The sequence below is a fragment of the Ranitomeya variabilis genome, chromosome 5, assembly GCF_051348905.1.
Source record: "Ranitomeya variabilis isolate aRanVar5 chromosome 5, aRanVar5.hap1, whole genome shotgun sequence".
Lineage (NCBI taxonomy): Eukaryota > Metazoa > Chordata > Amphibia > Anura > Dendrobatidae > Ranitomeya > Ranitomeya variabilis.
In genome coordinates this window covers 258,012,673-258,039,213 of record NC_135236.1, presented here as the reverse complement: position 1 = coordinate 258,039,213, position 26,541 = coordinate 258,012,673, and the positions used below count along the sequence as shown (strand labels likewise).

General features: G+C 41.9%; 1 protein-coding gene across 1 annotated transcript in view; it reads right to left on the bottom strand.

Annotated features, from left to right (window-relative positions):
• The window catches only part of NPTN (neuroplastin), a 115,133-nt gene that overhangs the window by 36,507 nt on the left and 52,085 nt on the right, over window positions 1-26,541 (bottom strand). Inside the window, exon 2 of the mRNA XM_077264119.1 lies at window positions 18,816-19,163. Within this exon, the coding sequence (XP_077120234.1) occupies window positions 18,816-19,163 (348 nt within the window). The remainder of the gene's footprint in view (window positions 1-18,815; window positions 19,164-26,541) is intronic.

Here is a 26,541-nt window from a genome sequence, read left to right as displayed (position 1 = left end):
AAAGGTATATCTGCATTATAAGATGCATCTCCATTTTCCCCCAAAATTTGGGGGGGGGGGGGGGGTCTTATAATCTGAAAAATATGGGAATTCACTGGGTAGAAAGGCAAAATGAGAAATTGTAAGTACACAGTGCTATATAATGTGATGACTGGAGTATATTAAGAGGATAAAAACTTTGATTGGGGTGCTTCTTTTAGTTGCTACTAAACTGATTTCTCTTAGGCCATGTTCACATGTTTATTTGTTCAGTATTTTCCATCAATATTTGTAAGCCAAAACCAGGAGTTTGTAAAAAATGCAGAAGTGGAGCACGTGATTCTATTAGACTTTCCCTCTCCTGGTTTTGGCTTACAAATACAGATTTACAATTCTGACCAAATACTGAACATGTGAATGTAGCCTTATCTGAACAGTTCAGCTGGTATCGCTATGGGAATTCACATCCTGCATGGTCTTGGGATATGCCACAAATGTGTAACATGGGGATACTCAATTCAACACAAGAGAAACAAATGGGAGATGCAACCAATTAGGCACTCACCAGGACTGGTAATTATTCCCTGATGCCAAGTGTAGGCATGGTTTTTGCATGGGATATACTACATGCAGTGTTTCTCAGGTCCAGTCCTCAAGACCCACCAACAGGTCATGTTTTCAGGATTTCCTTAGTATTGCATAGGTGATGTAATTATCACCTGTGCAATACTAAGGATATCCTGAAATCTTGACCTGTTGGTGGGTATAGAGGACTGGAGTTGAGAAACATTGGACTACAGGAACAAGGACGACACTGTTAAAGGTTTGTCTACATATTTTTAACAAATGTGTTGGTGAATTATATGGAGGCACTTGCTAATGAATTAGTATTACAAGGTCACTGCTGTTATTAATTTCTGGGGAGACTGTAGGTGGAGATTTACAGACTGTACAGCTCTCCTTTTCTCAAACAACTGCTTATGGAGGAGCATTTGGCCAGACCGAGCCACCCACCTCCTCTAATTTAAAAACGCTGCATGGGGAAGCAGTTTTTCAATAAGCTAGATTGCTTTTACATATTTTTATAAGAAATGATATACACTGAGAAAATAACTTGACAAAAACCTTTATGTCTACTTTTTTCTAGAAAGGATAGACTATACTAGTTTGGCAACTAAGGCTTCAAGTGTCAATTTTTCATTTTTGCTCATGTGTATCTTTCCTGCAAGAACCATATTTGTTTTCATAGCCACAGGAAAGTCAGCGTTACATGTGACATCATGCGTTTTTTGAATGACTAGAGCTCAATTCTGCGAGCTCAGAGCGATTATGGCTTTTAAAAAATTCACAACCTAAATTTAAAAAAAAAAAAAAAAAATAGACACTTGAAACTAGATGTTTACATACGCTATATAAAAAAAATGCATGTTTTTTTCTCAATATCTGACATGAAATCAGAATAAATCTTTCCTGTTTTGAGGCCAATTAGGATTACCATAATAATTAATATTTGCCAAATGCCAGAATAGAGTGAGTGAGTGAGTGAGTGAGTGAGAAAGAAAACGTTTAAGGCATTTTTATTACTTATGACAAAGTCAAAAGTTTACATACATTTCATTAGTATTTGATACACCATTGCCCTTAAACTGAATGACTTGGGTCAAACATTTGGTACATCCTTCCACAAGCTTCTCACAATAACTGGTCGGAATTCGGGCCCATTCCTCCTGACAAAACTGGTGTAACTGATCCAGGTTTGAAGGTCACCTTGCTCACCCCGGCCTTTTCATCCTTGTCCATAAATTTTCACTAGGATTGAGATGAGTGCTTTGTGATGGCCACTCCAAAACATTGACTTTGTTATCCTTAAGCCACTTTTTTACCATTTTGGCAGTATGCTTCCAATCATTGTCCATTTGGAAGACCCATTTCCGCCCAAGTTTTAACTTGCTGGCTGATGTCTTGAGATGTTGTTTCACTATTACCACACAAACTTCTTTCCTCATGATGCCATCTATTTTGTGAAGTGCATAAGTCCCTCATTCAGCAAAACAACCCCATGACATGATGCTGCCAACCCGTGTTTCACAGTTGGGATGGTGTTCTTAGGCTTCCAAGCTTCTCTCTTTTTCCTCCATACGTAATGATGGTCATTATGCACAAAAGGTTAAATTTTAGTTTCACCAGATCACAGGACGTCTCCAAAAATTCAGGTCTTTGTTCCTGTATACATTTGCAAAGATTAATCTGGCTTTTTTATGTTTCTTTTGGAGTAATGGCTTCTTCTCGGCAGAGTGGCCTTTTACCCTACGTTGATACAGTACTCGTTTCACTGTGGATATTGACACAATCTTACCTGCTTCCGCCATCTTCACAGGTCCTTTGCTTTTGTCATTGGGTTGATATGCACGTCTGACCAAAGCACGTTCATCTCTGGGACACAGAGCCTGTCTCCTTCCTGAGCGTATGATGGCTGGACATTCCCATCTTGTTTGTACATGCATATAATTGTTTGTACAGATGAACGAGGCACCTTCAGGTATCTTGAAATTGTACCCAAGGATGAGTTGGACTTGTGGAAGTCCACAATTCTCTTCCTGATATCTTGGCTGATTTCTTGAGACCTTCCCATGATGCTACACAAAGCAGTGTGTTTCAGGTGTGAATTAAAATAAGTCCACAGGTGTCTCTAACTCGGTGTTACCAAAAAACCTATCCAAGCTTCCAAACACATGACATCCTATTGGCAGTCCAGAATTGTTTAAAGGCATAGTAATCTTGGTATATGTAAAACTTTTTACTTGTAGTAAGTAATACAAATGCCTTAAAACATTCTCTCTCTTTCTGGCATTTGGCAAATAATAGTTATGGTAATCCTAAAACCAGAAAGTGTTTATTCTGATTTCATGTCAGATATTGAGAAAAATATGTGTCTTTTTATATAGTGTATGTAAACTTCTAGATTCAACTGTATATGTGAGAGTTGTTTATTTTTCATTTCATTTATTTGGAGATCCATAGTGAACAAAAATGTAGATTTTCAAGTTTCAATTTGTTGTTCTTTTTGGCATTCAATTTAACCCCCCCAGTGTCCAAACAGATTTTGACCAGGCCACATTTCCACATTTTTCAAATCTGACCAGTTTCACTTTATATGGTTATAACTCTGGAACGCTTCAACGTATCCCACCGATTCGGAGAATGTTTTTTACGTGACATATCATACACTTTATAATAGCATTAAAATTTCTTTGATGTGAATTGTGTTTGTGTAAATATCGGAAGTTTAGCAAATATTTTGACATTTTTAACCCCTTAATGACCGGAGCTTTTTTTGGTTTTGCATTTTCGTTTTTCACTCCCCTCCTTCCCAGAGCCACAACTTTTTTTTTATTTTTCTGTCAATATGAGGGCTTATTTTCTGCAGGACGAGTTGTACTTTTGAACGACACCATTGGTTTTACCATGTCGTGTACTAGAAAACTGCAAAAAAAAAATTTCCAAGTGCGGTGAAATGGCCAAAAAAGTGCAATCTCACACTGGTTTTTTATTTGGCTTTTTTGCGTGGTTCACTAAATGCTAAAACTGACCTGCCTGTATGATTCTCCAGGTCATTAAGAGTTCATAGACACCAAACATGTCTAGGTTCTTTTTAGGCTACTTTCACACTAGCGTCGTGCTATGCGTCGCTATACTTCGTTTTGTAGAAAAAACGCATCCTGCAAAAGTGCTTGCAGGATGTGTTTTTCTCCATAGACTAGCATTAGCGACGCATTGCCATACGTCGCAACCGTCGTGCGACGGTTGCGTCGGACCGTCGCCACCAAAAAACGTTGCATGTAACGTTTTTTGGTGCGTCGTGTCCAGCATTTCCAACCGCGCATGCGCGGCCGGAACTCCGCCCCCTCCTCCCCGCACCTCACAATGGGGCAGCGGATGCGTTGAAAAACAGCATCCGCTGCCCCCGTTGTGCAGCGCTTCCACATTATGCGTCGGTGCGCCGCAACGTCGCATTGCGACGTGCAGTGCACGACGCTAATGTGAAAGTAGCCTTATATAAGTGGTGAAAAAAAAATTCAAACTTCGCTAAAAACAAATTGCGCAATTTTCTGATACCCGTAGCGTCTCAATTTTTCGTGATCTGGGGTTGGGTGAGGGTTTTTTTTTTTTTTTTGAGTACCGGGCTGACGTTTTTAATGATACCATTTTGGTGCAGATACAATCTTTTGATCGCCATTTTTGCATTTTAATGCAATGCCGCAGAGACCAAAAAAAAAGAAAGAAAAAGTCACAACTCCAAAATTACATTTAGCGATCAGGTTAATGCTTTTTTTAATTGATAGATCGGGTGATTCTGAAAGCGGCAATACCAAATACCGTATGTGTAGGTTTGATTTTATTTTTATTTTATTTTAAATGGGGCGAAAGGGGGGGGGGGGGTAATTTGAACCTTTATATATTTATTTTTTTTTTTATATTCTTAAAAACATTTTTTGGCATGCTTTAATAGCCTCCACGGGATCGCCTCTGCTATATAGAGGCGATGCTCAGATCACCTCTATGTAGTAGAATTACAGCCTTGCTATGAGCGCCTTGTAATGTTTTCATTTCCTGTTCTGTCCAGATGTCACCGACTGCCATATTGGGATACCCAAGTGATGGGTGTCTCAATATGGAAACTGCTGCTGGTACCAACCTATTGCGCAGTACCACCAGCGGAACACCGACGCACCACAAAGACACACACTGCCTCTTGGGCGGTACCACAAGAACACCACCGTCGCGAACACACCGCCGCTGGGATCAGCCGAATGATTCACTGACTGCTGCCATCTTTGTACAGGAGGAGTGCCTGCTCAGTTTAAGGCTATGTGCACACATTCAGGAAAGTTTGTAGAATTTTTCTGAGCAAATCCGGACTACTTTTGCAGGAAATCCGCTCGCGTTTTTTGTGCGGATTTTTTCAGAGGTTCCCAATGCAATAATATAGCGGGAAATCCGCAAAATTAATGAACATGCTGAGTTTTTTTCACAGAAAAAACGCAACATGGGCAAAAAAATTGCGCAATGCATTAAAATTGATGGGGTGCTTAATGTAAGCGTTTTCTAAGCGTTTTTGCAGCCGAAAAAAAACGAGAAAAATCTGGAACGTGTGCACATAGCCTTAACGTGACCACCGCTGTCTGCACAAAGATAGTGGCAGTCTGATTTACTGCGCCTGCGCGAATTACGCGAAGGTGCAGTGAATCATTAGGCTGATCCCGGCGGCAGATGCGCGACTTGTCTACAGGCAGAGGAAGCCAGTCACATTAAAGGGGTTTTCCCATGAACGAAAGTTTATTTTAAAAATTGACTGTCTCACCGTGTATGGAGCATACCACATCTCCTTGGCTGGGGAGGAAGCAAAAGACAATACTGACATTACAGCAGGGGATCACTGTGGATTCATTTTGTGAGGTAAAATATTTCAGTTTTTAAAAAATGTTTTACCTCACAAAATGTATCCTCTACGATCTCCTGCTGTAATGACAGTATTGTGTTTTGCTTCCTCCCCTGCCCAGGAGCTGTGGTATGTTCGGTACACTGTCAGACACAGAAAATTTTTAAAATGAACTTTGGTTCATGGGAAAACCCCTTTAAAAAGCAAATATCAACGCCAACATGGCTCCTTATAAAAAGTACTCCAATGACAATGAAAGGAAAGCAGCAACGGCACAACGTCGAAGACAACAAAGGGCAAATGAGAGTCTTGAAGAGCAACAGCATCGCTGGGACAAAAACAATGCATATAAGCATAGGCCCCCTGATGCAAAAATCATTAGATTATCACAGGATGCCATTGGGCAACAACAGCGCAGCATGCCAGCCCCCATCGTGACATTACCGTCCTCCCGATGCGAGAGCATCTAGTATATGTATGTATATATTTATGTATATATTTTTTTTAAGACGTTCTTTTTTCAGACTAAAAACAATATTTTAGCAAAATGAATTTGTTTTTGATTCACCATATTTTGCGTCGTAACATTTTTTTGCCAAATTAGCCATATTAGGGCTCATTTGGCAAAAAAGTTAAAAAGTGGAGCTGAGGAATAAGGCCCCTTAACCACCGCTGTTAAAAAGGCAAATCAGAAGTTAATTTTAATGGATTTATATAATTTTATCAATTATTTTTAAACAGGGAAGAGGTGGGCAACTTAAACAACTTAATTTGTACTTTATGTTTAGTCCACCTAAGGCCGGTTTCACACGTCAGTGGCTCCGGAACGTGTGGTGACAGTTTTCTCACGTACCGGAGACACTGACTCACGTAGACACATTAAAATCAATGTGTCTCTTCACATGTCAGCGTGTTTTCATGGACCGTGTGTCCGTTTGAAAAACACGGAGACATGTCAGTGTTTGTGGGAGCGCACGTATCACACGGACCCATTAAAGTCAATGGGTCCGTGTAAAGCACGTACTGCACACTGATGCTGTCCGTGTGCAGTCCGTGTGCCGTGCAGGAGACAGCGCTACAGTAAGCGCTGTCCCCCCAGCGTGGTGCTGAAGCCGTCATTCATTTCTTCTTTCCAGCAGTGTTCGCTGGAGAGAAGGAATGAAAAATCATTGTTTTTTATTTTTTTTGTTTTTAAAATAAAGATCCTTGTCACCACCCCCCTCCCACCCCCTGTGCGTCCGCCCGCTGGAAATAAAATACTCACCCAGCTCCCTCGATGCTTCCTCTCAGAGCCGCAGCTTCTTCCTGTATGAGTGGTCACGTGGTACCGCTCATTACAGTGATGAATATGCAGCACCACCCCGATGGGAGGTGGAGCCGCATATTCATCACTGTAATGAGCGGCACCACGTGACCGCTCATACAGGACAAGCTGCGGCGCTGAGAGGAAGCATCGAGGGAGCTGGGTGAGTATTTTATTTCCAGAGGGCGGGCACACAGGGGGTGGGGACAAGGATCTTTATTTAAAAAAAAACATGATTTTTCATTCCTTCTCTCCAGCGAACGCTGCTGGGGAGAAGGAATGAATTCCGGATTCAGCACCAGATGCAGGGGACAGCGCTTATCTCTAGCGCTGTCTCCCGCACGGTCCGTGTGGTACACAGTCTGCACACGGCTGCCGCACGTGTGCCACACTGATGTGCCACGTGAGCACACGGACACGGATAACTCTGGTACCGGAATTATCTGGACGTGTGAGACTGGCCTAAGACTATGTTCCCACAATGGGTATGTGGTGACTTTCATGTAGCAGATTTTCTGCAGCATTTCTGCACACTGACTAAATTAGGTTATTTGCGTAGTTTACATTGTGTTTTATGCGCACTTTTTTTTTCCATGAGTTTTTATTGCATTTTTGATGGTGTGTTTTTTTTGTCTTTTTGGTATGTCCATGTTTTAAATAAAAGCGGCTCTGTTGCATTTCCACGACTGTTTATGCAATTTTTACCTGCAGATTTTCTGCATCTAATGTAATTTTAATGAGAAAATCTGCACATTAAACTCTATGTTCTGTAAGAAAGTGACATGTTGCGGATTTCAAAAAAACACAACCCAGGTCAGTGATTTTTATAAATCCCATCCAATTTGTTGACTTTTTTTTGCCCAGCAAAAATACGCAGTTTTAATAGCTCACTAAAGACTTCTTGTTTGAACTTATCCTTAGAAGACTTTAACCGTTGATCAACATTATACTTTGCAAGCACATCAGCGATTACGTAATTTAAAAACAGCTGGCAGCAATTGACAGCAGCATCTAAATGGTTAAACATCAGCAATTGGAGCTAACTCCGTTTGCTGCTGTTATAGGCAGATGCCGACTTTGTAACACAGCAAGCATCCGTTCGGTATGGGATGGCTCAGTTGTCCCTAATGCCGATGTAAACACTTTATAGAAAAGTCAGTTTTTATGGTTTTTAGATGCGCCAATTCTGGAGCTTAGCCTCGGCTCTTCACAACTGCCCTGGTGCGTTGGCAATTGAGGTAATGGTTTTGGGGTTGATGTCAGCTGTGCAATGTCTGACAGCAAGCCCAGGGGTTAGTAATGGAGAAGTGTGTCTGACACCCCCATTACTAACCAAAAGACAAACCTCTTTTACACATTCATTAGCATAAAAAAATAAAATAATCCAAAAGAGGTCCGCTGTAAATCTATAATATGGATGTCTTACGATGATCCCTGACTCTACTACATCCAGAGGCTGTGATTAGAGGTGTCATCAGTAACTTTATCGCTCATCACGGCCACAGGAACACACAGAGTAGCATGTGAATCCGGCTGCTGTGACAAGTGGAGACTTCAGTAAGGTTTACGTACTTCACAGTTGCTTAATTGCGGTAATTTTACTGACATCACCGCTCGCAGCTTGAGAATCAGCGTAAAGCTAATACACCGAGTGGTAACATCAGAAAAGTTACCGCAGTTCATCGCCTGTGAACTGCGATAACCTTACTGATGTCACCGCAGCCAGATTCACACACTACTCTGTTTTCCTTTAGCCATAGTGAGCAGTAACGTTACTGATGTCACCACTCTTCCCAGCCTCCAGATGTAGCAGAGTCAGGTATCGTCCACATTAGGCTACGTTCACATTTGCGGTCTGCGCCGCAGCGTCGGGCGCCGCAGCGTCGCCGCATGCGTCATGCGCCCCTATATTTAACATGGGGGCGCATGGACATGCGTCGCACGTGAGTTTTGCGCCGCATGCGTCACTGCGGCGCCCGCGTCCGGGCGCAGAGGACGCAGCAAGTTGCATTTTTGCTGCATCCAAAATCAATGAAAAAAAGGACGCATGCGGCGCAAAACGCAGCGTTGTGCATGCGTTTTGCTGCGTTTTTGTTTGCGTTGTGCGTTGCGGCGCCGACGCTGCGGTGCACAACGCAAATGTGAACGTAGCCTTATCGATTACGGTTGACACTTTGGATTACTTTTTTATGTTATTAATTGGGTAAAAAAGAGTAATTGTTGGGGTGCTTTTTAAATATAAAGGACTTTTCTGTGTGTTCTTTTTCTTTTAACTTAGGGGGTTAGCAATGGGGGTGTCTGACAGGGGCTTGATGTCAGTGGACATTACACAGCTGACATCAGCCCCAAAACCATTACCCCGATTGGCAACGCACCAGGGCAAATCAGGAAGAGCAGAGGCTAAGCGCCAGACTTGCCACATCTAATGGATGTGCCATTTCTGGGGCAGCTGAGGGCTGGTGTTATTAGTCTGGAAAGTGGCCAATATCCATAGCCCTTTACAGACTTAATATCAGCGCCAAGCTGTCTGCTTAGTCTTTGCTGGTTTTTAAAAATAGGTGGGAATCCCATGTCATTTTTTGGGTCCCCCCTTCTTAATAACCAGTAAAGACCAAGCAGACAGCTGCAGGATGATATTAATAGTCTGGGAAGCTCCATGGATATTGTCCCCTTCCAAGAACAACAACGCCAGCTCACAGTAGGCTACTTTCCCTCTGCTGGTAATTAAAAATAAGTGGATCCCACAACATTTTTTTTTAAATTTACTTATTTATTAGCTAAATACAAGTACACAGACATACTCACAAAATGCACTTATATATCTCACTGACCTCTTTATTCTGATGGTTCATGCTGTGAATTTACTGTACTTGTACTAATGAAATGTTGAGTTTCCTATGAGATGCGTTTGTAAAAATTGTACGACACATGCATGGTCCATGTGATTTTTTATTTCGCACCCATTGACTTGCATTGGTGCGTCATGGACCTTTTATGTGGCCATAAGCAGCATGCTGAGATTTTTTTTCTTCCTCATCCCAATTCCAGGTGAGGACAAACTTGCCTTATTGAATAACATTGGTGCCAGTGCAATGTGATTTTTTTCACACATTGCACTTTCCGATTTTATACGTGGAAGTGAGCGAACCCCAACTGAACAGTCCACAGTAAATGAGTGAGAGCGGGCCTACACATCTCTCTTACCTCAGCATTTCCACTAACCTTTCATTCTTCAGTCAGGCTAGGAACATGATTTTTGGACAGTAAGGGTCAGACAACACTTTATTTGAAGTTTCCAATATTGAATATTTTGTGGCTATTTAAAGGGGTATTCCCATCTCAAACGTCCTATCCCAATATGTAGTAGGTGTAATAATATTAGCAAATACTTCCAATTAGAAATGTTGCGTACAACATGTGCAAGGCATTGAAGTAGCCTAGGTATCCATGGTTCTGACCACTCCGTGACCGTTAGTTAGCCGTTAGTGGTCGTAACCATGGATACCCAAGCTACTGCAATGCCCTGCACATGGTGTAAGCGACATAGTAAATCAGAAGAACTATACTACAATTCCAATTGGGAGGTTTATTATTATAAGCTGTATGGAAAATAAGCAGTTTTTTTCTGCGCTGCTGGTGAAATCCCACAAACGGACTTGGGAGATGGAGGTAAATAAAAAGCTCTTTTTTTTGCAGTTAGTAGAGCTATCTGTTTCCAAGTTATCCAACTTCTTCCTCAAGACACAACCACAGGCTTCGCGAGGAAGAAGTTGTATAACAAACTCATAGATCTAATAACCACAAAAATTAAAAAAAAGCTTTTTATTCACCTGTCTCCTGAGTCAGTTTGTGGGATATCACCAGCAGTACAGGGAAAAAAAAAAGCGCTCATTTTCCGTACTGCTAATATTCTGCTCCAATGACCCATGGTTGGCAGCAGCTGGTATATGCCTAGAAACGGTTGCAATTGAAACATCAGGTGAGCAAGCGCCCCTTTTTTTATACCGAAAAAACACTGTGCAGAATTATTAGGCAAGTTGTATTTTGATCACATGATACTTTTTATACATGTTGTCCTACTCCAAGCTGTTCAGGCTTGAGAGCCAACTACCAATTAAGTAAATCAGGTGATGTGCATCTCTGTAAGGAGGAGGGGTGTTGTCTAATGACATCAAAACCCTATATAAGGTGTGCTTAAAGGGAACCTGTCACCCCCAAAATCGAAGGTGAGCTAAGCCCACCAGCATCAGGGGCTTATCTACAGCATTCTGTAATGCTGTAGATAAGCCACCGATGTATCCTGAAAGATGAGAAAAAGAGGTTAGATTATACTCACCCAGGGGCGGTCCTGGTCCGAGGGGCTTTGCGGTCTGGGGCCTCCCATCTTCCTACGATGACGCCCTCTTCTTGTATTCACGCTGCGGCCCTCAACAGGGCAGACAAAGAATGAATGCGCCAGAGCCGCAGCATGAATACAAGAAGAGGACATCGTAAGAAGCTGGGAGGCCACCAACCGGACTGCGACGCCCATCAGATCAGAACTGGACCGCCCCTGGGTGAGTATAATCTAACCTCTTTTTCTCAACTTTCAGGATACATCGGGGGCTTATCTACAGCATTACAGAATGCTGTAGATAAGCCCCTGATGCTGGTGAGCTTAACGCACCTTCGATTTTGGGGGTGACAGGTTCTCTAATTATTATGCAACTTCCTTTCCTTTGGCAAAATGGGTCAGAGGAGAGATTTGATGGGCTCTGAAAAGTCCAAAATTGTGAGATGTCTTGCAGAGGGATGCAGCAGTCTTGAAATTGCCAAACTTTTGAAGCGTGATCACCGAACAATCAAGCGTTTTATGGCAAATAGCCAACAGGGTCGCAAGAAGCGTGTTGGGCAAAAAAGGTGCAAAATAACTGCCCATGAATTGAGGAAAATCAAGCATGAAGCTGCCAAGATGCCATTTGCCACCAGTTTTGCCATATTTCAGAGCTGCAACGTTACTGGAGTAACAAAAAGCACAAGGTGTGAGATGCTCAGGGACATGGCCAAGGTAAGGAAGGCTGAAAAACGACCACCTTTGAACAAGAAGCATAAGTTAAAACGTCAAGACTGGGCCAAGAAATATCTTAAGACTGACTTTTCAAAGGCTTTATGGACTGATGAAATGAGAGTGACTCTTGATGGGCCAGAGGCTGGATCAGTAAAGGGCAGAGAGCTCCACTCAGATGCCAGCAAGGTGGAGGTGGGGTACTGCTATGGGCTGGTATCAAAGATGAACTTTTTGGGTTGAGGATGGAGTGAAGCTCAACTCCCAGACCTACTGCCAGTTTCTGGAAGACAACTTCTTCAAGCAGTGGTGCAGGAAGAAGTCGGTATCGTTCAAGAAAAACATGATTTCCATGCAGGACAATGCTCCATCACATGCCTCCAACTACTCCACAGTGTGGCTGGCCAGTAAGGCTACGTTCACATGATCCTTTTTTCACTGCGGATTTTTCGGGAAAATCCGCAGTGAAAAACGGCGGTGCTTCTCTCTGCGGTTTTGTGTCCTTTTTCTACTGCGGATTCCACTGCGGGTTTCCAACTGCAGTTTCCTATTGGTGCTGTTGGAAACCCGCAGCGGAATCCGCAGAAAGAATTGACATGGTACTTCTTTTTTCTGCAGGCAAATCCGCGCGGATTTGCCTGCGAAAAAAAGGATCGTCGGCACAGCGGTTTTTGTTCTCCATAGGGTAACATTGTACTGTACCCTGCATGGAAAACTGCTGCGGATACGCAGCTGCAATTCCGCTGCGGATCCGCAGCAAAAACCGCATCGTGTGAACATAGCCTAAAGGTCTCAAAGAAGAAAAAATAATGACATGGCCCCCTTGTTCACCTGATCTGAACCCCATAGAGAACCTGTGGTCCCTCATAAAATGTGAGATCTACAGGGAGGGAAAACAGTACACCTCTCGGAACAGTGTCTGGGAGGCTGTGGTGGCTGCTGCACGCAATGTTGATCGTAAACAGATCAAGCAACTGACAGAATCTATGGATGGAAGGCTGCTGAGTGTCATCATAAAGAAAGGTGACTATATTGGTCACTAATTGTTTTGGGTTTTGTTTTTGCATGTCAGAAATGTTTATTTCTAAATTTTGTGCAGTTATATTGGTTTACCTAGTGAAAATAAACAACTGAGATGGGAATATATTTGGTTTTTATTAAGTTGCCTAATAATTCTGCACAGTAATAGTTACCTGTACAGATATCCTCCTAAGGCTGGTTTCACATTTGCGTTTAAAAACGCAGCGTTTTTAAAAAAATGCATGTGGTGAAAAAACGCATGTAAACGCGTGCAAACGCTGCGTTTTTTAGACGCATGCGTTTTTGCATGCAGAAAAAAAAACGCGGCGTTTTGCCGCGTTTACATGCGTTTTTTCCTGCGTTTGCGTTTTTTAAACGCATGCTGAGAAGTGTGTGACAGCTGCCAATCATCAAAATCAACTAGAAAACCCACTATGAACAGAAATAGCTAGGGTTAGGATCCCTAGTAACCCTAGGGATCCTAACCCTAGGGACCCTAACGGTTAGGATCCTAACCCTAACCCTACGGGTTAGGATCCCTAGGGTTACTAGGGATCCTAACCGTAACCCTAGGGATCCTAACCCTAAGGGTTAGAATCCCTAGGGTTAGGATCCCTAGGGTTACTAGGGATCCTAACCTTAGGGGTAGGGTTAGGATCCCTAGTAACCCTAGGGTTAGGGTTTTCTTGTTTTTTCTTGTGTTTTCTTGTGTTTTTCTATAGAAACGCATGCGTTTAAAAACGCATGCGTTTACATAGACAGCAATACATTTTTTTGCCGCGAAAAAACGCATGCGTTTTTTGCGGCAAAAAAACGCCGCTAGAAATTACTACAGGTTGCATTTCTGCAACAAAACGCAAGCATAAAAAAACGCATGCGTTGCCAAAAACGCGTCTTTTACGCATGCGTTTTTAATGTTAAGTATAGAAAAAAACGCATGCGTTTTTTAGCGCTAAAACGCAGCGGCAAAAAACGCAAGTGTGAAACCAGCCTAAAAGATAGCCAAATCTAAAAAAAAAAAAACCACTCCAACTTTAAAAATATTAGGCTTTGATATTGAGTCTTTTGGGTTGATTGAGAACATAGTTTTTGATCCATAATAAAAATAATCCTCTAAAATACAACTTGCCTAATAATTCTGCACACGATGTATAATCTGATAAAACCATATTTGCACTGTTTTGCTCCCCAGTTCTTTTCCAGACTAATATTTTACGATTTATCAATACACAACATACGGTTTTTAAAAAGGGATTGTCAAAGTAACAGTAATTTTTTTTTTCCAGAAAACATTCCAAAATATCTCAAAAAAATCTGCTTCTTTGTCCTTCTGAAATTCTTAAATTCTCAATTTGTAGGCAAAAACTGTCTTCAGTGAATACAGATTTTTCTGAGTTAAAGGGTACCTGATAGCTGGTACATGTCCCCCGATCCATAGGCAGCACGTTTCAGACACTGGCTGCATGATTTCAGCGAATCGGGTGGCTTTCAAAGTATGTTTTTCTCTGAAATGCCGCAGTGTACAGAGTCAAAAAACATACCTGGCTGAGATAATATCGCCAATTTAAGTGCTCACTTTAAGAGATGGCAGTTGGTGCTCAAAGGTCTATGGAGAGGGGAACGTGGGAGGAACTAGAGGCAGACAGACATTTTACTGACAGTTTACCAAAAACAACAGTTACACTTTAACTGCTGTGGTCCCTTGTGTTAAATAAAAAAAAAAAACCCTTATACTCCTCTCCCACACTGGCCCCTTCCAAAGAGGCTGCACTATATCTCTGGAAGCTTGTGTGACATTGATGTCATGTGAACGCGTTAGCCAATCAGCAACAGCTAATGGGCTGCCCGTTTTCACACTTCCATCAGATATCCAAAATTCTTGTGAGCAAAGCAGCCTCCACAGGGACTAAGACATTGAAGAAAAGGTTGGACAATCCCTTTAAAGCCCAATTAAGAAATAGAACGAGGTTGATGAAATCTGACGTATGCCAATCATTTGGTTAGTGCACATATTGCTAGCTTTTTAACCAATGTAGTTCCGAGTATTGTAGACTTCACTAATGGTGTGTACACATGACATCTTTTAGATTCTTGCATGGGTTTTTTTTGTGTGGGAAAAGATGCTTCAAGAAAATGCAAGCAGTGTGTTCCCTGAAGCTTTTTTTTTTTTTTTTCAGACATCTTTTGCAGCGTTTTTTTCTCTTCATATTTTATATATTAAAATTGTGAGCATCTTCAAAGCCAATGTCGTCACAGGAATGTACTGGTGACTTCTTGTAAACGCTTCACATCTTTGAAGCCCTAAAGCGGTTAAGAGAAGTTCAGTAAGATGGAACACATGCCCAGCACGTTATTTTTACATTGCAGTGCATATGCCCATTCTTTTTGGCATTTTATTAGCTCTTCATGTGACACATGTGCACATAACCGAAGGTTGGAATCACTCATGCAGTTTTTGAAGATTGTTTTAGTTCAGCCTAAGCCAGAAGTAAGACCAGAAGAAGGAAGTATAAATTCTTACTTTCCCATTTCATCTGAATCCAATTCTGGCTTTAGCATTAAAAACTGCAACAACCTGCCAAAAAAACTTATGTATGTGATTTTAGCTCAAATGTGAAGAGTTGCTTGCTAAAAAGGAGTACACAATATGATCATTAACCAGGATGTAATTACCATGTTTTTAGGACATTAGTTCAGGAAGTGTGGTGAAGATTTATTAAGTTAACTATACTAGAATCTGGCTCAATTTGCACCAAAAAACTAGAATACATGCCTTGCATCACATGTATTAATACTGCTGTGGCGTTTCTGTAGTGGGAGCACTGGCATGGCGCTTAGCAACATACCCCAAGATACTTTTTTCCTCCTGGCTTTGCAAGTTGTGATCTAGGTGAACGGGTATGGCTTGAAAGGAGACCTCTTTAGGCAGAGATCAGACAGACGTATCTAATGCTCCATATACAGACTGTAATGCCCCCGGACTGGCTGCAGGTCTCTGGACCCGAACTTACAGTCTCATGTGTCTATGAGGCTGTCAGCTTGTATTGTGACACCCGCTGTCAGTCCTGGATTTGCAATTCATGTAAGGACCATGAAATATGCCCAACTGAACTCAGCCTTATGCAAGCATTATTGCTGCACTGCAAGGTAGACCAGCAAATACTGCAGGTGGTATAACATTAGATAGCATTAGCCACTTAGATTTGGCACCTTTTTAACCCCTTCCTAAATGTGTCGTGTGGCCATCGAGTTGTAGGAGGTACATACGATGTTTGAATCACCTTTTGTTCCAATGTTTGTGGGAGGCGAGGTGACAATTACGGCAATTTTATATCTTGTAAGATTTAACTTTTCCAGATGCAACAAAGCCACATGTTTCTAAATAGGCAGCATGGTGGATCAGTGGTTAGCACTGTTCCTTTGTAGCTCTGGGGTAATGGGTGCAAACAGAACAAACCCACATTCTAAAGACATACAGATAGGGAATTTAGATTGTGAGCAGCAATGGGGATAGTGATGATGTCGGCGGAATTAGTCTGCTTTCACACATCAGGTTTTTGCCGTCAGGCACAATCCGGCGAATTTTGAAAAAAACGGATCCGGCAAAAGTTGCCACCGGATCAGTTTTTTTCTCAAAGACTTGTATTAGCGCCGGATGGCCTCATGTTTCATCTGTTATTTGCCGGATCTGTCGAAAATTAGTTTTCCGGCGGCCGGAGAAAACATACATAGGAACCTTTTTTTTTTGGCCCGGCGAAAAAACGCACAGCTACAGATCGGGGGAAAAACTGATGAAACGTGAGGTGAAATTATGGAATCTGGCAACCGATTCCTTTTTTTTTTTTTTTTTAAAGAAATCATGCATTTTCCATCCTGGAGTCTGTCTGTTTCTCTCTCGCTTTCCCGCAACAGGAAATCCAAAAAAAAAAAAAAACCCGGATCCAGCAAAAAATGGATCCGTCGCATCAGTTTTTCACAATTTGCAACAGATCAGTTTTTTAAAAAATTCGCCGAATTGAGCCTGACGTGAAAAACTGATGTGTGAAAGGGGCCTTAGGCTGCGTGTCCACGTTCAGGATGGCCGGCGGTATCGCCGGAGCGGCAAAGCCGCTCGGCGCTAAGCCCCGCCCCCTTCTGGGACACGATGATGCCGGATGTGTTAACTGTACACATCCGGGATCATCGCCCCCCTCCCATAGGGCCCTGTGTTATGCCTTGCGGGGACGCTGCGTCCCCGCAAGGTGTACGGACATGCTGCGATCTGAAAAGACGCGCAGCATGTCCGGAGTCGCAGGCCCGCCGCGTGCGGGTTTCTACGCATAGTGGACACGGGATTTCAAAAAATCCCCTCCTGGAACATCTGGACGCTGCGTGTTTGACGCTGCAGCTCTGCGCAGCGTCAAAAAAGCAGCGTTTCCTGACCGTGGACACATACCCTTATTGGGGCTATATTAAGGTAAAATACACTGGGGCAGTGGGGGCATTTGAACTTTAAGGGTATGTGCACATTTTTTTTTTTATTATTGTTTTTTACAATTTTTGCCTCTTTTCCCACATTCTTTTTGTGCTGTTCTCCTATGAGGCCCAGCCACAAGTGAAAGGAGGAGATAGTGGAGATGAGGGCTCTGAGCAGGTACTAGCTTCAGTGATAACCAGATCTTTAGGTGCCAGTGTGTTAAGTTTATATTATGGAAAAATTAGACATAATTAGTAAATCCACCTTAGTGTATTTGTGGAAACATACTCTAAACTGCTTAATTGTCAACCTTTTTTAAGTGTGAAAGAAGAACAAAAGAACAAGTATTGCCAATTACATCCAAAGTAACCATTGTCTTAGCCTGTGCATGTATAATTTGGTGCTTTTCCAAAAGTGGATTAAACAAAAACAAAAGCTTCCTTACAAGGGAGAAATGGATCTCTTGGCATGTGTATACAAAGTTACGTAGCGCAGAAACTGTATTTATGAACAGTTGTGCAGACACAATCTTGAATCTCTGTTTTAACCACACATGGAAGAACCCTAAGTCTGGTTTACACTGCTGCAGGACCCATAAGCAGAACAAGCTGCCAGAACAAAAAACAGACTGCTTAATATTCTGTCCACTTGTTCCTGCAGTGTACTCCATTCACCTTTCTGCAAAGCTTGAGATGAAAGAACATAATCTGTCACATTACAACATTGTATGGAGGAGGGGGTTTGGAAGGCCTTTAGGTCATTTTACAGGCAGGAATAAATGGCCTGTAAAAACAAGAGGTAAAACACAGTACTATTAGAGATCAGTTTCAACTTCAATGTTACAATTTGTAAGGGTAATAAACTTAAGATTAAATACAAATAAACGTTTCCAAAAATGTCATATACCTTACAATTAACATTTTCTCTCTGAAAATATGAAGTGACAATAACATAGTAACAAAATGACCATGCTAGAAAATGTAAATCATAAGATAGCACACAAAGAAAGTAGAAGTACTCCGACTCTTGAATTTAGCAGTTAGACAAGAGGATAAGAAATCTACAGAGAGCCAATGCCACCAAGATCAAAATACAAAGGGGACCTACAGTAAAGACAATGATAGAACAAACAGTCTAAACACTATAAAAAAAAAGACTGTTCACTCAAAAAAAAAAAAACATAACATGAAAAACAAAATGGTTACTGGATTTATCTGAAGAGCTGTAATGCAGGCTAAAAGAAAAAGCAAGTTAGATCATAAAAGTCATACATAGAAGTAAAGACAGCACACAACAAAATACCAAGAATGGAACCAGGAAAGACAAATAATGGGAGCATATTTCTGCATCAAGAGTCCTTCTGTATTTCCTGACATAAGAAAGCAACAGTTGAAACAAGCTTCTAAAGACTACGCATGGTAAGAGGATCAAAGGGTCAAAAAGACGAGACAACAAGATGGTTTATCAAGGATCTCAGGTGGTGGGTTTGTGAGGAAAACGGGGCACACACAGTTTCACTAGAGCTCATCTAGCTACTACAAATCCACTACGAGACGGGAGGAGGGTGACTCACTCTGTAGGACGCTTACGGTGGCCTGGGCTCGAATCCATGTTATGGCTGGGTTTTGTCTCAGGTCATTTCTTCGGGGGTCGTTGCTTGCCCGGCACTCATAGGTGCCAGAATCTTCCAGTGTCAGACGAGTTATTCTCAGAACACTCACACAATTTGTGCCTGTGGCTGTGTTAATGGTGACTCGGCGCTTCCTTGCACCATCCCACAGCTGTTTGAAAGACTCAACCCGGTTGACTTCAGCATACCACCATTGGATTTCTGGCGTGGGGATGCCAGCCACATCACAGTACAGTTCAAAGGCATCCCCTGTTAGTTTAGTTTCTGACATTGGCGACTTGACAAACCCAGCTATGGTTAGAGGGGTTTAGCAGAGAGGCAGCAATGGGCCAGTGGAAAGAAAAGGATAAGGCGTAGAAAGAAAAAGAAAGAAAAGATAAAGCAAATAAGAATGCAGATAAACAAAAGATTATATAGAATTGCTTTTTGTATGACTGGCAGTTTAGGAGGGGAAGAAAAAAGGTGAAAAAAAATAGAAGTCCTATAGGCACATATGTCAGATCAAAAAGCGTACCAGGTTTAACATTCTACGCTCCATTATCAACAACCTAAATGTATCACAGTCTCCTACAAGTTGTAGATTAAAAGAGAAAAAAAAAGTACTGATCTAATGCGTCCATTTAGTTATACAATATTCAAGAACAACTGGAGACTCATTTAACAGACAGGTATGCCATAGTATCATTACCAAGCAGAAATTACTGCTCTACGCAGAACATTAGGTTAAGTTCCTACAATGAGTTTTTGATGCCGCGTAGCTGTGCACAAACTGCAGCATTTTATAATTCCAAGTGGATGGGACTTTTTTTTTTAGCAAGTTTCCACTGAAATACACTAAAACCGCATATAATTCTCACATGACTATCAATAAAGTTTTGTCAAAGTGAAATACTAGGAAGCATCATCAAAAATAAAAGCATAGACATCGCAAAAAGACAAAAACGGAGCATCAAAAATGCATGTAGGAAAAAAAAAAAAGAAAATAGAGCAAGTAATTCAATTTTAATCTAATCTGTGCAGAAAATCGGCAACATCAAATACTCATAGTGGAAACGTAGCCTTAAAGTGTATAATTAATGAAAAGGAAACCCATCTTCGTTCGTTAAGGCTAGCACAAAGTTCTGGCATGTTAGGAGGAAAGGCGCCAGCACTAACAGGCACATACACCCGTCAGGCTGTCTGGAATGGCTGCCGTTTTCACTTTTGCTTAAATCCTTAAACCATCTTGAGGCAACACTTGGTAGCACTGAATTTACAGCAGAATCTGCCCAGCACAGTTCCCTGGGCTATTCCCCCGTACTGTCTGTGAGCCTGCCCTGCATTGCAGCATCCTCTGCAGCTGCCCACCAGCTTCCTTAGATTAGCTGCACATTCACTCCACTAATGCTTTGATTGCCGAGCTGTAATCTGGTAATGAAGAGCTGGCACAGTGAGCGTGATCAAGCACAACACTTATTTAGCAAGGAACAACCCTGACACACACAAACAACAATTACAATAATACTGCACAACACGGAGACGCACAAGAAATATTTCACAAATTAATGTGCCAAGTGCAATTATGAAAATATCAATTAAGAAGTGGGTGTGCCATTTCTTACACTTCCAATACAAAATTCAGATCTGCAGCTCGAAAAATGATGTTCTAGAGGTGAAAAAAAAAATCTTCAAAATGCAAGTTCATTCGGCCATATTTTGTGGCTTATTTTCTTTTTAAGAAAAATTTTAAAAGTTACTTTAACATTAGCTACAAAATACGCAGAAGCAGGCATAAAGCGTACATATTAATCACCTGCTTTGCCTATGCCTGTACAGTGTTTACTTCATGTGCAATTATATTTTTAGAGCATTTCTGTGGGCTGCTGTAAAGATGATTAGCTTGTCAAAACCCCAGGTTGCTGTAGCAACTGTCCTTGATAGTGCTTAAGGTGGCCCAATTTTTATTATGCTTACTTTTAATACAGCACAACAATGTGATTATTAATTTGGCATGAAGACAATGTGAGCATCGTCGCGTTTATGATACCCATAGAGTTTCTGTACATAAAGCTAGCTATGTCTGCTTAGCGCTAAGTGCCCGTGATCAGGAATAGCAGCGTTTTGGGCACCGCGTTCTAATAAACGCATGTGTATTAGGTATGTGCATTTAACGCATCTAATCACAGTCTAGGATGGCATCTCGGCTACAGAAATTAAAATGCTGCGGCTCATAAACCCGCACTGTGGGCGAGTTTATACAGCTTTAAAAAGAAGCACAGTGGGCATGGGATTTCTAATGTAGAACGCAGCTATTCCTGATCATTGGCACCTACCGTTATAGCGCTGCCCAAGCCCTTGTGCACACAGCCATAATATGCAACCACGTCATACATACCCATAATCCTATGGCCAAAGAATTAGATGACGCCATGCAGAGCCTGTGTGTGCACAGGATTTTGTGACAAGGGACATAGTTTTGAATTTTTGATTTAATACAAATTCTGTGACCGAACAGTATACTTATTATATATATCACCAACATGTTCTGCAGAGTTGCTATCAAACGTTGCCCTTTATGGCATGTGAACCCAAGACTACGGACCATACTAACCACTGAGGCATATACATTGAAGGGGCTGCTGGTCCAAATCAATAAGACTGCAGTCACACAGTGACTGCAGACTTAGGACTCCCCCAGCACACGCAGTGCGCGCTGCAGGGATTCGCTGGTTTCAGAGCTGGGACAGGAGGGTATACATGAGTTCTAGACAGAACCCATTTAATGGGCACGGCCTTGCTCCACACACTTGTATTGAGCAAGGCGGCGCTCTGACTAGTAACGCGGCAGTCCAGTGGGCTCAGAAACCAGTGAATCCCCGTAGAACACAATGAGTGCACTGGTGGATTCATAAGTCTGCAGTCACACATAACACTTAAGTCTGCAGTCACACAGAGTGACTACACACTTTTTGATTTGGACCAGACAACCCCTTTAACCTTAACCTCCTAGACAGGCATTATCCTAGTGGCATTATAAGGCATACAGTGCCTTGTGGAAGCAGCACTTACCGTATTCACCGACTATAAGACATACTTTTCTCCCCAAAATTTGGGGGGTGCATCTTATACTCCGAATGTAGCTTACTGGGGAGTTGTAGTGGTGGAGGAGTGGGATTACAGGAGGCAAGGTCCCTTCCTCAGGAAGCCAGTGGCAGCAGAATTGGGGCAACGCTGTGGGACAGATGTCAGCGGTGAGCAGAGGTGAGTGCATTGGTTTCCTGGTGGTCATTTTCCTGAAACCGTGGGCCGTCGGAAGTGGCACATGCGCAGACTGACATCACTGTCCAGCCGAGATCTCAATCCGGGCATGCGCCGACTCTGGCAGCCATTTCCCTGAAGCCCACCACTGTGAAAGCAAAACTTTCAGCTGGGACACCTCCTCCTCCCACTCAGGTCCCGTAGCATTGCCCCACTTCTGCCTCCGCTGGCTTTCTGATGAAGGGACCCTGCCTCCTGTGACCCCTCTCCACCGCTGCTCCTCCAGGTAAGATACCTTAGACTCAAACTTTGACGGACCCCAATCCTATTAAAAAAAACAACAACACACTTTTCCCCCCTATTTTCCTACCCAAAATTTGGGGTGCGTCTTATACAGTACCAATAAATACTTTGGGCATGATGTATTCAAGTCACTTTTTTTCTCTTGTCGTATTAGCTGAATCTTTTAGGAACACATTTTTCAAAATGGCATGTGGTTCATAACTTTGTCACAAAGTCAAAACAATATACTATTTTGTCTAACTTTTTTTGGCAATTTTTCAGCACCAAAAGCCACAAATGCTTTGAAAAGTTGCAAAATGCGTGAAATTACAAACTTCTCCAGAAATTTTACTCTAGGCAGGAACTGGAGTGAGATACGCCAAAAAAAATACGATATTTGGAAAAAAATTTGCAAGTCCGTCTAAAACATTAGGATAAGCAAAGCTGTCGAGAGAAAAAAAAAGAATTGGGAAAGTAAGGCAAGTTGAAAGGGTTGTCCGCCTTTGTGTCCATTTTCTTACTTAAAGCGTAATTGTCTTTTTAATTATGATTTAATAAATCCATAGTACACGTAAAAATAAGGAACATTGTAATATATCTCAGAGAAGTCAGCTTCTTTCTCTGCCAAAATTGATCCAAATTGATTCTTTATAATGACTGACGTAAAAGCAGTTTAAGCTTTAAATGCAAGTAATTGGAGCTAAAAAAAAATAAAAAAAAATTTTTTGCATTGGGTTTTATCACAAAATTTTGTACCATTTGCCTTCTTTACAGTCTATTGCTGGCTTGTACAAGGTATCCACTTACAGAACAGCAGAACTGAGCCATAGGTGACCATGCAGTAAAGCCAAGAGTACAGGCAGACAGGTTACACGTATTGCCTCCATTTATAAAACATATACATATGGATGTCAGTAACAATAATGGACTACACCAGTAATTAATTCATTAGGGAATATAAACTAAAAAAAAAAAAATGATATTTCTAAAGGAGACTATATTGTAGTTATTACGTTGTACGTGCTCTTTTAGTTCTATTGAACAGCCCTGTGTGTTCACATACCGTAGAGTTTACAGTTGCCTGAGGAATGTATATTACAGCTTGTGCTTGGAGTCCCCCCATTCCAAAACTCACCTATGTGGTAGTCTCCTTTAGTGACCAGGTGAAGTCTAGTGGATATAATTGGATACGTTGCAAGCATGAAGCACGTTTCTAAAGCTTAAAAGGAATCTGTCAGCAGGTTTTTGCTACCTCATCTGAAAGCAGCATGAAATAGGCAAAGAGAAGCTAAACCCAACCATGTATCACTTACATTATTGGTTGCAGCTATTCTGACACAATCAGAGCTTTTAGGTTTAGTATGGAAGCAGAGCTGAGAAAGCTAGCCCCGCCCACACCAGACTCTGTACAAAGTACAGTGTGGTGCTTAGTCCAGCCATGTTAATCTTAAGGTACCGTTACACTAAACAACTTACCAACGATCACGACCAGCGATACGACCTGGCCGTGATCATTGGTAAGTCGTTGTGTGGTCGCTGGGGAGCTGTCACACAGACAACTCTCTCCAGTGACCAACGATCAGAGGAACGACTTCGGCATCGTTGAAACTGCCTTCAACGATGCCGAAGTCCCCCTGCAGCACCCGGGTAACCAGGGTAAACATCGGGTTACTAAGTGCAGGGCCGCGCTTAGTAACCCGATATTTACCCTGGTTACAAGTGAACACATCGCTGGATCGGCGTCACACACGCTGATCCAGCGATGACAGCGGGTGATCAGCGACGAAATAAAGTTCTGGACTTCTAGCTCCGACCAGCGATATCACAGCGGGATCCAGATCGCTGCTGCCTGTCAAAGACAACGAGATCGCTATCCAGGACGCTGCAACGTCACGGATCGTCGTCGTTCTTGCTGCAAAGTCGCTTAGTGTGAAGGTACCTTTAGTGATCCTTCAGTTTAGTAAACAACAGCTCACACTTTGCCAAGTGATATATTCCTGAATTCTGTGTTTCAGCCTCCATCTCCTGTTGTCTTCAGGTTGCATAGCAAAAACCTGCTGACAGATTCCCTTTAAGCAATATTTCCTAGTTCCATCACCCCATGACTATTTTATGCTATTTTTTTTTTTTTTTTTTAAATGTGCTATTTTAAAATTTTAAATATTCAGGACGTTCGTGTTTCATGTACGTGTCCGCGCAATAATTTCAAGGTAGAACACGTACCCATTATATATATTATGGGGTGTTCACATATCTGTGCTTTTTTGTAGAAGGTGTAAATATCATGTAGACGTCCATTTTCAATCAGCGACACATAAGTACCACCAAAACAAGACTATAGGTTTGTAAAAATCATATACAGCACACGATGTCATCATTGTGTAGGCCGTCAGTAACATTGTAATTGTAACAAATAGAAGTTCAGCAATTTATTTACCCATGTGTGAAAATCACAACGTAAACGACGTTAAAAACAAGAGAGTATACAGACACTACAGAATGGGGTCACAGCTGATTCTTTGAGATAAAACATTTCCCTGCCTGTTTTTAAACAATGCTTTACTTCATCTGTGATCCCGTGCTGTCCTGTCTGTATTCTCTTTTGCTTCCTCCGCTGCCCACGAGATGTGGTATGATCAGACCATGTCCCTGCACGGTCAGACACAGCCATTATACAGCAGGGGCACATTTATAAGATTATCTCAGCACAGGAACAATTTATTTAAACACACCCAATTGTGGAACTTATTGTTCCAACATCTATTGATTAATATGTACTTTTGCTTGTGGGAAAACCCTTTTAATGATTTTGACCGTCTGAATTCAAATCTGAAAGAAAATTTTTAGTTTGCTCTTCTTACTATATCAAAGTTTTCCGTTTACTGCTACATATAATTCATTAAAGTAAAAGAGGCCCAGCGCCTGCGAACTGCAGTACTTTACTCTGCCCTCAACAGGGCAGATAAGTACGCCTGTGCAGAAGCGCCATGCTGGGGAGCCATGAAGCAACAGGAGGGCTGCATCGCATGAAGATGGGAGGCGCCGGACCCGGACCTGTGGCACCCATCGGACCGGACTGCCAAGGGGCGAGTATAACAAAACTTATTTTTCAGGTCAGACCGAGGGCCATTATAGAATGCTGTAGATAAACCCTGAAAGGGAGTGGCTGTATCTTATATCGGCCAAAAACTGCTGACAGGTCCGCTTTAAGCATCATATTCATGTTTAGTGCCAAAAAATTAGTTGGGTTCATCTGTTTTCATGTCTGAAACAATTTGGCTATAGAACAGTTATCAGTCCCAAATATAAAGAAAAAAAAACATTGCTTGACACAGAGCTAAATATAAGTTCACGTAAGATGGCTTAAATGACTTGATTCTCGTTACCAAGACTCAGAGTCAGAGTCAAAGCCGTTCCCTTTCTAAGCCCACAAAAAGTTAATAAAAGATTGTGGATTTCTGGCAGCCAGCTGGACTATGGATAATACCCTGTGTTTCACTTTCCAGCTCTTGAATCAGAGCCAGCTAAACAGTAAAGTAGGCACCTTGACTGCCCTTGAGAGAAGAGTAGGGGGTTGGCGGTGTTTTAATAATATGTGCTTACAAAGTTTAATCTGCAAATCCAACACATCATTTGTGATATTTTCACCTTACCTCTGTAAATACAGTAAGCCTTCAATGCCTTACGTGTATTGTAGGCCACCTAAGACAAAATATCGTAAGATTCAGTTTTGCCCAGATTAATCAAAGTGAAAGGAATGAATCCATACAATGCTGAGAAGTTGCATATCAGCAAGTAACTTAGCAATGAAATGTGCGCACATCTGTGGGATGCACCCAATATACAGCAATTGTCATCAAAGGGTAATGTAATAGAAAAAAAACCTTTAGCAAAATGTGGAAAATATCTGCATGGATTTTTTTTTCTTGGGGAAGGTGAGAGGTGAGATACTGCAAATTTTCAAATTCCCAACATGCCTTGTTCTGTGGTGAATTGTTAGCAGACTTTACATTTGATACTGTGTTAACAGTCAATGATCCGATGTTATTTCTGGGAGTGAGCACAAGACCAGCTCTTAGGCCTTGCCCACACAGAATTGCTGCAGGTTATGCGTCTAGGTTTGCAGGCAGAAAATCTGCAGAATACTGCA